At 40.1% G+C, this 11,781-nt stretch overlaps 1 protein-coding gene across 3 annotated transcripts; it reads right to left on the bottom strand.

The window, feature by feature from the left end:
* On the bottom strand, positions 1 to 11,569 carry syncrip (synaptotagmin binding, cytoplasmic RNA interacting protein). 3 transcript variants are annotated; one of them, XM_067482784.1, is made up of 11 exons: positions 11,424 to 11,569; positions 10,432 to 10,591; positions 8,212 to 8,330; positions 7,884 to 8,105; positions 6,763 to 6,939; positions 6,422 to 6,557; positions 6,127 to 6,332; positions 5,668 to 5,817; positions 5,386 to 5,507; positions 4,494 to 5,032; positions 1 to 2,909 (listed from the first exon to the last, which is right to left on the bottom strand). In XM_067482784.1, the coding sequence occupies exons 1-11, from the start codon at positions 11,424 to 11,426 to the stop codon at positions 2,881 to 2,883; spliced, it is 1,863 nt and encodes a 620-aa protein (XP_067338885.1). In that variant the 5' UTR covers positions 11,427 to 11,569; the 3' UTR covers positions 1 to 2,880. The 3 variants fall into 3 exon arrangements, with proteins under 3 accessions (XP_067338885.1, XP_067338886.1, XP_067338884.1); XM_067482785.1 differs by having other exon boundaries at positions 1 to 2,906; XM_067482783.1 differs by lacking the exon at positions 1 to 2,909 and having other exon boundaries at positions 3,781 to 5,032.
* Positions 11,570 to 11,781: the final 212 nt, after the last annotated feature.

Raw genomic sequence — 11,781 nt, 5'->3', positions numbered from 1 at the left:
TCAGAGTCACTAACTTTATTAGAAAAATAGCTTTAATTCACGTCACTGTACAGTATAAAACAATTCATTTGCAATAATGCAAACACCTGTTAGCAAAAAAAAACAAAAAAAAAACGCAACACACACACACAACATTGGTGATGCAACAGTCAGTATTAGTAATAAAAACTGTCACTTGGATCTTTACACAAACTGCATTTAAAAAAAAAAAAGACAATAACAAAGCTCCATGAATCAGATTCAAGACGATGGGTTTATGGTGTTTTTAACAAAACGTCAAAAAGCCTACTACGCCTTAATGATGTATGAGTTTAAAGGAGAAATCCAGCCTCAGAAAGTTTCACAAAAAATTTTGTTTCTAAATGAATAAATTGCTGCCATAAATTCATAAAATGCCTTTGACCATCTTTTAAAAATGTCCTATTATTAAAATTCTAACAATTTATGGAATCATTAGACGATATAAGTGTAGAAATTAATCTGTGCAACTAGATTAGAGAACAGCAAAAGGCTGTGACTTTGAGGGAAACAATATGTAAATACTAGAAATATATTAGACATCATTTTAAAAGATCAAATCTTTGCAATTCTATTTGTTTACCAATTGCAATAAAACACCAGAAGCAAAGCTGACTGTATCCCAATGTGAATTGCAGCCTCACAGATCTTATTCCTTTGGACAATTTGGCTCAACTGTTGTCCAAGTAGTAAAAACAACAGTGACACAGCTTCACTCCAACTAGCAATAACCCAACACTTTTTTTCATTCTGGTTTAAAACGACATTGACCAGCTGTTTTAGGCAATTCGTTGTTGGGTTCACAGTTTTTCCAAGTGTGTCTTAAAACAACAGTCAGGTGCCCAAATGAATATTGCAGCCAGTTCATAGTAGCACTGAATGAATCCATTCATTACAATGGAAGTGATGAGGGACAAAAATATGAAACGTTTACTCTAACAGATTCTATGGAGTCAAACACATTGACAGGGTTTGGTCCTTTCATTGATTTAGTGTCTATTTCAAATACAGAAAAGAACCTGACATATAATTTTAAGTTTTGTTTCGACCTTTGTTTTGTGTATTTGACATTTATGAAGAACTTAATAATTTTAATTTACATTACATAATGTAAACACCAAAAGCTGGTCACAAAATTTTAAGTCATCTGTGGGAAATGCACCCAGGCAGCCTCACTGAAATCTATGCTCTTCATTAAATCATTTTTACCCCCATCACTGTCAGGTTGTTAGGATGGATTTGCTCCTTTAAATTCTTAACATTTTGATATTGAGTATAATGTGTACACAGATGCTGAAAAGACACGAACAACACCATTTACAGAAGGCTGTCACATACATATATGACATGATGCAAAATGTTATATCATGCAACTGCAATTAAAAGCTTTTCAATGCCATCTGGGCTTGGATTCCTAAACCTTTCAGAGATCGATTCATTTTCTTGCAGACCAAGAAAAGGTAGCTTAGTCAAATGTCAGTGGTCGGAAAAATGTTTGCGTACAGCAGAAACAACCTTACAACAAGGGCTATGACAAACATAAAGGACAGTTTTCCTCATCATGGAAGACGATAACTGCAGTTTCTGCCCGACTACATTATCACTCCATTCATTTGCAAAGACAACAGAATTCCTAGTGTTGTGTTGTCGCTCGCATCTCTGATGTGGAGGATGGGGCTGCAACCAGTCTCTGTTACTTTCAAGCCAAATTAAGTGGATTTCTACAGCAGGAACGGAACTTTACCCCCTGGTTTTCTAGATCTGCCTGTCCAGCCATGGATACAAGTTCTGGGACATACGTTTTAGCATGCGTCAGCTAGTACTAAAACAAGTTCCAAGAACGTGCAGGTCAAAGGTGCTTGTGGGACCATCACATGTGACTGGTTAAACATAGTAGCTACCAAGCAAAACTGTTCAGCGCAATGATCCCACGATGGTGGAACGAGCTACCAAACGCTGCACGCTCAGCTGATTCTCTCCCAATATTCAAAAAACTGCTGAAAACTGAACTCTTCCGCATCTTCCTATGCACTTAAATCTTTAAAAAACAAACAAAAAAAAAAAAAAAAAAACCTTTCTGCTCTCTTGCACTTGTATCTCGTGAACTGTGAACACTTTGATGATAGGACTTTGCTTTGATGTTTTCTCCTTGACTTAGATTTTTGCTGCCTTGTATCTCACTTGTAAGTGGCTTTGGATAAAAGCGTCTGATAAATGACTAAATGTAAATGGAAATGTAGGAGCTGTCTCTTCTCAAGTATTAGCACCACAAGTATGGTGTGAAAATGTGTGTAAACAGCAACTAAACACGAGAAGAGAACATTCAATTGAACAGCTTTCAGCTAACCACCTTTCATATCACCGGATCAGTTCAAGTTCCTGCAGTGCAAACCCAGCATGTGGAACAGGGCAGGCAAGTCCTCCAAACCGAGGTAGTTAAACCCTTGTTGGCTACAGTTCTTAAACAGCAATCTTTCAAGAAAATGCCCAACTTTAACGCTGGGTGATTTCACCTCAACACCATCTCTGATAATCACAGATCACCATGTCTAGTCCATCATGAAGATGCAGTTAAAAAACTCAAGGACACAAAAAAACTTGCATCAGGTTCCACTAAACCACTTCAAATCTAAAAGGAAAAAAGTGCAAAGAATTTTCAGAGCAATGTCCATCATGACTTTAATCTCAGGTCACAAGTGCCAAGTCTGGTTAACTTTAAAGTCTTCAGTTTTGCCGTTGTGATTATCTCGGAACATGGCAGTTTCAGTAGAGCACCATTGGACCACTGAATCAGTTGACCTTACCATTTCATCCACTCGCAGCCTGCAGCGCCAAACACTGGTGCGTCTTCAAACCAACACGTCAGGACCGGCCTCGACCCCTTTTCCCTGCTAGTCAGGTAACAAAAGGAAGCAATTAGAGAATGGAAACGGCATCACATTACAGCTACACACACGGTATAAATGCAGAGGGAGAACTGTGTAACACATGATTCTGCAAACAGTAAGAGACAATGCATTCACACAGACTAGCACGCTCTCCGACGCAACATGCACGTCGATGCCTTAAGAGTGGACGAAAAAGCAAATAACTGGCCTGGTTCGGAGCCTACAACTGAAAACTGTTTGAGGTGCAGCAGGTGAACCGTGGTTGACTGGCAGAGAGAAAAAAAATAAAAACAGGATGTGGGGGGGGGGGGGGGGGGTTAAAGAGCAGCCATTCTCATCCATAATATGCAGCAAAGTGGACAGAAACATTACAAGCAAGTCATGCACGGCAGTTATCTCCCACAACAGCACGCCATCAAAACTCTGGATAAACATGCAAGATTAGTATCCAGGCCTGCAACAGCTAAGTAGATCCTTCTGGGACAAGAAAAAGCTTTACTTTGAAAGTTAATCAAGCTTTAACCCCCCCACCCCCCAAAAAAAACAAACACGACCTGTTTGATAGACTTTAAAAGGGAGTTGGGTTTACTCCTTATGCTGCACGAACAGTGAATTTGGGACACCAAATTGTGAAACATTTATGTTTTTGGACATGAAAGAAACTCATAAGGATGAAGTATGTCACCACACATACAGAGCACTTGAGAAATGCTGACTATAGAAATAGGTGATTTGAATTTGATGGCATGCAAGGTGACACTGTAACATGTGGCCAACATTGGCAAACCTTTAATCCATTTTCTTCCACAACGAGCCTTAAATTTTGAAGGCAATTTGAAGAGAAAATTTGCCGAAACATGAATTTGCAACACAATTTGAAGTTTTGTACACGTGTGCGTGTATGTTTATTAAAGCAGACAAACAGCAAAGAATACAAGCCAAAATGTAAAGCCAAAAAGTAGGACTAGGATGGTCCTTTTTTTCCTCTTTATCATAACAAGACACGCATTACTTTGTGACAATACAAATTGTATTTTCATTTGTTTTAAATACATGTTTAGGAGACATATGCGTTGATGCTGTTAGCTACTTAAAACATGGAAACCAGAATTTCTAAAAACATACATAAAGCTATAGCCAAATAGACAGCTCAAGCACATATTTGCATCTAAAAATTTTTTTTTTCAAACTTTGTTATGGAAATCGACCATCTTAAAAAAAAAAAAAAAAAAGAAAGAAAAACAAAAGGGGGAAAAAATGAAAACCAGTTCGCCAGAAACAGGTGGGAGTGTGACTACTGTTTGAGTCCAAGCGGATTATTAAAATATGTACAAAAAAGATATCTTGCCAGATGTCACCAATTTTGAGGAAAAAAAATGCAGGCAACCGTACGGGATTGAGGGCCAATCAGACCAAAGTCTCTAAATAAAGATCAAAAATATAAAATAAAAATACCAAAGGAAAAAAAAAAAAAAAGAAAAGAAAACACGGAATTTGTTATCAAAGCCCTACGTGTTTACTTCCACTGTTGCCCAAAAGAATCCTGATAAAATTCCTGGTTGTCAGATTTGTAACCGGAATAGTTACCAGAATGATCACCACCTTGGAGCGGTTGCTGAGCAATGGGTTGAGAGCCCCAGTTCTGATTATTGGTCTGGCGACGCTTGGAATCTGGCTGGTTGTACCCATCAGCTTTGCGCTTTCCTCCTACATTTCCACCGCGGCCACCCCGTGCACCACGTACCCCTCCTCGCCCTCTCAGCTGCACGCCTCCTCTTGTGCCCCGCCCGCCACGGCCTGGTCCAGGCCCGCCACGCTGGGAGAAGTTGGCCCTCCCCCTGGGTGCGCCAGCCCCGCTGCGTCCTCTGGCTGGAGAGGTCCCGCCCCGGGCTCCCCTGCTTCCCCCCCGCCCTCGACCTGGGGCCTGGAAGTCCTCGTACCCGTAGTAGGGGTCGTCGTAGCCGCCACGATAATTGTGATAGTCATAGCCATAGTAGTCATAGTAGTCCTCGTAACCGTAGTAATCAGGAGGATAGGAGTAGCCGCCCCGGTTGCCTCCCCTGCCCCGACCTCTGACAGGAGGAGGCATGTGGGGAGGGGGAGGGTAGTAGTAATAGTCATCATACCTGATGAGAGCATAAGAAGCAGCAAATAAGAAAAAGCCCAAAGCAAAGAACAATTCCAGTTTTTTTTTTTTAACTTGCTTTCTTTTTTCTTTACTTTTTTAACTTAAGTCAAAAATTACAATGATTTTGATTCCAATAATGGAGCACGGTTACGAGCATGTGTGGCTGAGCCTAACCAGGTCCTGGATTCACAGAGAGTTTATGCAATTTACTGTTAGCATATTACTTTTTAAACATGGGATTTGTTTACAATCAAAAAATTCATAGAAATCATCAGCTTTACACGGCAAACAACTTTTGATAGTTCGCTTTGAAAAAAAAAAAAAAAAAGAGCTGAAGAGGTTTTTCCTTACATTTGAGTTTTAGCTGCCTGTCTCTGGGCTTTACGCTCCTTCCTCTTTTGATCTGGTGGCTTGGCAAACACTATTTCAATGGGCTCTCCCTCCAGCTCCTTTCCATTCATCTCTTCCAATGCCTGAGGAAAAATACAACTAAATTAATCTATCTATCTATCTATCTATCTATCTATCTATCTATCTATCTATAAAGAGACTAACATTTCAGCAAGTGTATTTTACTGAAGACAATATACAGCTTTAAAAATAAAATTGAAACAGCTGCATCAGAGTTGATACCTTCACTGCACCGTCCCTCTCCTCAAAGTGAATGAAGGCATAGTCTTTAAGCTTCTTAACTCGCTCCAGTTTTCCAAACTCACTGAAACACTTCTCCAGGATCTCCTCTGTGACACCATTGGCAAGATTTCTCACAAATAAAACCTTGACCTGTAAAATGGACAAATCCATGTCAGCATCTTCTCCTGCGTGTTTATGTGAACATGAAATTAACTTTAAGGATGAGGATTGTGAAAGCTACAGAAATGTAGATACACCTTTAGGTCATGTGATGACACTTCATGCTTGTGTGTCGATATGAATATTTCCTGTTATTGTTATAATGTGCAAGTATCAATGAAGCCACAGGAAACCAGAGTTTACTTTCTTGTTTACATGACATACTTGGCAAATAAAATCTGATTCTGAAGATTTTCCCAAGATTATTAGTCATCTTGTCACAATATTTCTGAAGCTAACCTTGGCCATGACCTCTGGATCGGGGTCTTCAATAGGATCAGCCCACTCCACTGTCACCACATTGCCCCACACCTTCACCTTGCCGCTCATTAACCGCCGGCGGGCCTGAGCAGCCGTTTTGTGGTCTTCATACTCTAGGAAGCAGAAGCCTCTGTTCTTCTTTTTGTCATCAGGTTGATGGTAGAGTATCACGTCACTGAGGCCCTCTGTGAGTGGATCCAACATTTCAGTTTAAGCACTTTGGAGCTGAAAAACTGGTTTACTAAACGTCAAAAGACAGGTTAGAGGTTTGTACCTGTGACTTTAGAAAACTCTTCAACAATCTGCTCCTTTGTTTTACTCTTGGGAATGGAGCCAACAAATAGCCTATTGTTGGCTACAGATATACACACCCCGATGTGCTTGCCAGGACGAATCTCATGATTATTACACTGTGAAAACAACATGCCAACAAGAGCAACAAACATGTCATATACAATGATGACAGCTGACAATAAATGAGCTCAACTGCCTCCAACTGCTTAAGAAAACAGCCTTTAAATGGAACAAGTACTACTGTCCCAATTCCATTCTTGTTCAAATTGAGTTTCCTAGACGGGAGATTTTCTGCTGGATGGCACTGCGTGAATGTCTCACCAGCTTGACCGCCTCCTGGGCCGCTTCTTTAGTGCAGAATGTGACGAAGGCATAGCCCCTATTCAGTCCACTCAATGGATCCATCATTAGCCTTAGATCCCAGATAGGTCCAGCCTTTTCGAAGAGAGGAACCAGCTCGTCTTCAAACAAGTCACGGGGAATCTTCCCAACAAATATCTACAAGAACAAAGAATAAATACATTTTAAACAGATACAAACATTCAATAATCACCATGTATAACGAAGGGAAAATGGACAGAAATACCATAATAAATCGTCCTGTATTTATAGCCAATATTAAACATTGTGGGGCTTCTGGCAGAGGCTTGTCCAAGGTTTATTCAGTTACATTTAAGACCTTGTTCAAAGCACATGAATGCAATCAAAGCATTTTATGGCCAAAGTACAAAACTATGATAAATATTAGGGACAACGCACTACAATTAATTCTTACTATATCTTAGTACATTTTATTGTACTTAGACATGGAGAAAAAAGAAAGCTGAATTTGCTAGTAATCCTTCTGTGCTTCAAACTAGTGAAAGAATATTAGCAACCATTTTGATAACTGACTATACAGTTCAAGTAGCAATATGTTTATGTTTGTATAAATATACAAAAGAGAGAAAACAAACACCAAATATCAAAAGGTTTGGTAAATGCAATGTACCACATGTAAGCATTGCACTGATGAAACTGCATTTCTGCATTCAGTCCTTAAAGATGTTTAAGACCTGAATACTACCCTTACTAATCCTTAAGCTAATTTGTTAATTGGTTCAGCTGATAAAGTGAATGACATTTGTTGTGGCAAACAGTAGCAGACTTCTTCAGGGTAACGCAACACTGTTCGGAGAGACCACGTTAAAGTCACGATACACTTTATTTTGCTCATGTTTAGTAGGGAAAAAAAAAAGTCTTACATCAATGATGTGTCATTTTTGGATTACATGGCAGAGTTGAGAGTGGCGGGATAAGAGATTAAAATCTATTGTCAATTCATTGACTGACTTTTGATGAGCTGTTAGACCAACTGTGTTTTACTTTTCCCTGAGAATAGAATACGCTAAACCTTAATCCCTGCTCAACAATCTACTTTTACTCTTAAAAATAGGATGTACCTCTGTTCCAACTGTGGGCTGGGGACCTGAGTACACAGACTCAGGTGGTGGGCCGCCATACTTTCGCTGACCTGTCGTTACGTCAAGTGTGTAGTTGGTTCTGTCCAACAGTTCCTTGATTTTTGCTTCATCCGGTCCTTTAGTGGAATCAGAAACTTTTGTCCCTTGTTTCTCCCTCTGCCTGTAAGTCTTCATTACTCCACAGAGAAAGGCACTTTTGTTCTGAAAGAGACAAGAGGTGAGTTACAACTGAGACATTAACCTTCTTCAGGTGGAATAAAGGGAGCAGACAAAGTCACTTATAAAGATCTTGGAGTGAGAAACTTACTTGCACATGTGACAGATCACTTTCTTTGAACTGGACCAACACTTGCAGGGCTCCCTCCTCATTGAATTCTTTTAACGCTTCAAGGGCCCTTTCGTCTAGGTCACTGTGTGCTACCAGGCCTGAGAAGTACAACAAAACAGATCTGTGTTTAAAAAAAAAGGGCAATCTAAAAACTACTACATTTTATCTGAGCATCTGAACAATGGAGAGCTGAACAACAGCAACCGCACAATAATTGATCTGAAAAAAAACAAAACAAAAACAGCAGAAGGAGCAAAGCCCAAAATATTCCCAGGTTTTATTATGTGTGCTGACTATTTAACTCCACTACTTCACTCAAGAACGCAACACATGCAGCTGATGCTTCTCCAAAGCACAGCATCACAAAAACAATTAACAGAGTTGCCAATTAAAAAATAATAATTAAAAAAAAAAAAAAAGACACATTTTACCATTGGCCGCAACAGTTTCAATGATGTTTGTTGTAACCGTGCTTTAGATATTTAACATCCTTGTAGCTCTTTGTGAAAGAGCCCCAGGAGCCACACAGCTGCTCCATTGTTTCTGCATATGCCACAGTACCAGCTGGCTTCAATCTACTCTCCTTAAATCCTTCACAGCTACAGCCAATGTCTTACCCATATAATTTCTATACTAACAGCATGATTATATACTTCCTCACACATAAAGCAACAAAGCAGGCGACTCATATCAAAGGTATTCAAGAACATCGATGTGTAAATGAATTCTCACAATTATTTAACTGAAACAAAATCTGATTGGAATTCATCTAATGGTACTGTGCTTATATGAGCGAACTACAGAACAGTGAAATCTAAGTGAATCTCAAGAGGTGTTTTTAAGCAATAAAAAGAATAAATCTGATGCAATTCTGTGCATGTCCGTCAACAAATCCCATAAACAACCATCTTTCAGTACTTTAGCTTTCCTGTTTTGTCCTTTACAACCATTTCTGTTACTCAGTATGTAAACAGGGCATTTACTTAAGATTTACTTATATTTGTCCTCTTGTTAGTAGTTGTGGCAGTAAAATGTGTGTGGAACTGACTTAAAACACAGTCTGTGTAAATGGTAACGAGGGACAATAGTGTCAAAATATCAGTTTCGAGATAGTAATGGAAGTTCATGGTAAAAGGATTGATTTAAATTGAGCTTTAGATACATATGAAACGCTTGTTAGACAGATACTATTTGGTACAGTCAAGTCTTCGTTGGTTTGGGGTTTGTGAGATTTACGAACAAGAATAAAAGAAGGCAAATCAAACCTGCGTGACCCTACAACATAGACGTATCTCTCAAAGTGTGAAATATAAACAGGATCATCATAATTCAGTGTATTTAAATAGATGTATGTTTCGAAATCCGAAATCTGGTTTGATCAGTGGTTTGATTCCCGGTCCCAGCTATACGTCTTAGGGCAAGACACTGAACCCCTAACAGCCCACTCCCATCCCCAGCTGTGCAGTGCTGGTCCAAGCCTGGTGGAAATTGGGGAGGGGTGCGTCAGGAAGGGCATCCGCCGTAAAAACTGTGCCAAAATCAACATGCGGACAATGATCCGCAGCGGAGACCCCGAACTCAAGGGATAAGCCGAAAAAAACAAAACAAAAAAGAAAATGCATCCATGCATGTGTGTAACCAGGTTTCTAAAGAGCCTTCTGCGACTGTTCATGTGTGCAACAAAATTCTACAGATGCAAACATGAAGCTGAGTGAAAGACTGCCGCCTCATTTTTTAAAATAAAGTCTGCCTAAAGTCAGACAGAAAATTAAACTAACACAAAGTGTCTTGTATAAGCCTTAATAAATCACTTTCCCGTCATTCAGACAGTTTCCATTGTGAATTACCGGGAAAGTCTGAAATTCGCGTCTTCCGTCAATATAAAATCTGTGCCAGGCTTCCAGAAGAAGTCGGAGGTGGAGGTGAAATCAGGTTACTTTTGCCACGGATATTCGCGGTTTTCCAGTAACTAGGTTTCTAAAGTGCATGTAAAAGCCATTCTCCAATTACCCAAGACAGCTGATTTCTCAAAGCAGACAGGTGGCGCATCTAAACACAGTCAATAAAGGAATCTCAACTAAAACCTGTGTGACCTCACAATATATCACAATATAGTGTGAAACATAAACAGGGCCATCAAGATCATTGTTAGTTTCCTGGAGTAAATAATGTAAGGACACAAGATGAGATGAAACTTACCCGCTACATAAAGTTCATCTAGCTTCTCAGCAACATTCTGAGGTAAACCAGCTTCCAATAGAGCCTGGAAATGTTCAGAATGGGTCACGGCTGCTGTAGTGTCCATTGGTTCCTCCGTCCCGTTCCCATTTACGTGTTCTGTGGCCATGTCTCCAGACATCTGTACAGATGTAAACAAAACACATAGTATAACAGTATAATAGCAATAGCTACATACACAGAAGGTGGCAATAGTCAATCTGGAGAAATAATTAAATTGATGTGTATATACGGTGTCAATCGAGGCAACAGCAAAGCTACAAGATCTATAACCGGGTTCTCCTGGAGGTGGTCGGTTACAAAATAAGAATGAAACAGAAAAAACATGTGTTCGGTTTGGCGCCATCGTTCAAGACTGGACATGGTTTAACATAAGGGAACGTTATCTGCCCTGCTTGCTAACATTATGCTCAAATATGAAACTGAAAACAACATTTGGATGGCGCGTCTACCCAGCTTCAGCACCCGATACTGACTGAAAAACAAGAGAACAGTTCGTGCCATCTAATCACTAAAGGAAAATAAATAAATCATCACCTCCTGCTACAGCTAACTGGTTTTCATTCACATCCACCACGCCTCTGTTGGCTGATCTCAGTTGTGTTAGCGTCGGTAGCTGAACGCAGATCACAAGGCCCAGATTCTACCAGACGTATGGGGATGCAACTGAGTGAGAATCGGGTCAACAAAACAGACCTCCGAATTACACCTTTTCAAGCAACTCGCCTCTTTAACTATGGTGCAAAGGAGCCATGCACACAACATCATTACCTGGCCGTTTACCACTGTGGGCCTCTTTCTTAAAATGCCGGTTAGCACTTACAACGAGCTGCTATGTTGCTAACACTGGCCGGTGGTGCAACGCATTCAACATCAGCGTATACAGAAATCCCACATAACAACAAAGCACCTTATGTTTTCATATTGTAACGTTGCCCTCGGTGCGTACATACCATGCAAATTTAAATCTGGGTGCACGATGTTAAACCCCCGTGTTGATGTTGCTCCAAATAAAAGAAATTATTCACGCCGGTGCTTTTCAGGTTGGTTTCTTTACTCCCGGTGAAACAAAATGGCGGCGCCGTAACGTCGCGATCTCTGCTTCTTGTCTAAATATACGGGGTTTCTTAAACAGCTTATCAGGGGCTGCCTATTTTTCTTACATCCGGTCAGTGTGGTTGTGACCCAGTAACTGAATTTTATTTAGCTACAGAACTCATCGCTGTCTTTAATCAACAAAATGAGTGTTTCCCGATAGCAAAGCGTCACGTGTGACATAATAGCATAGCTGTTTTAGTCTTTTAACTGGCT

Source organism: Channa argus, chromosome 17 (assembly GCF_033026475.1).
Source record: "Channa argus isolate prfri chromosome 17, Channa argus male v1.0, whole genome shotgun sequence".
NCBI classification, from domain to species: domain Eukaryota; kingdom Metazoa; phylum Chordata; class Actinopteri; order Anabantiformes; family Channidae; genus Channa; species Channa argus.
Note: the sequence above shows the minus strand (reverse complement) of the source record. Positions and strands in the feature narration are given on the sequence as shown.

Coding starts and splice junctions, on each gene's coding strand:
- syncrip (XM_067482783.1), bottom strand. Junction 6,558..6,762: donor CCCAGGAGGCGGTCAAGCTG/GTGAGACATTCA, acceptor TTGTTTTCACAG/TGTAATAATCATGAGATTCG. Junction 6,333..6,421: donor AGAGTTTTCTAAAGTCACAG/GTACAAACCTCT, acceptor ATCCACTCACAG/AGGGCCTCAGTGACGTGATA.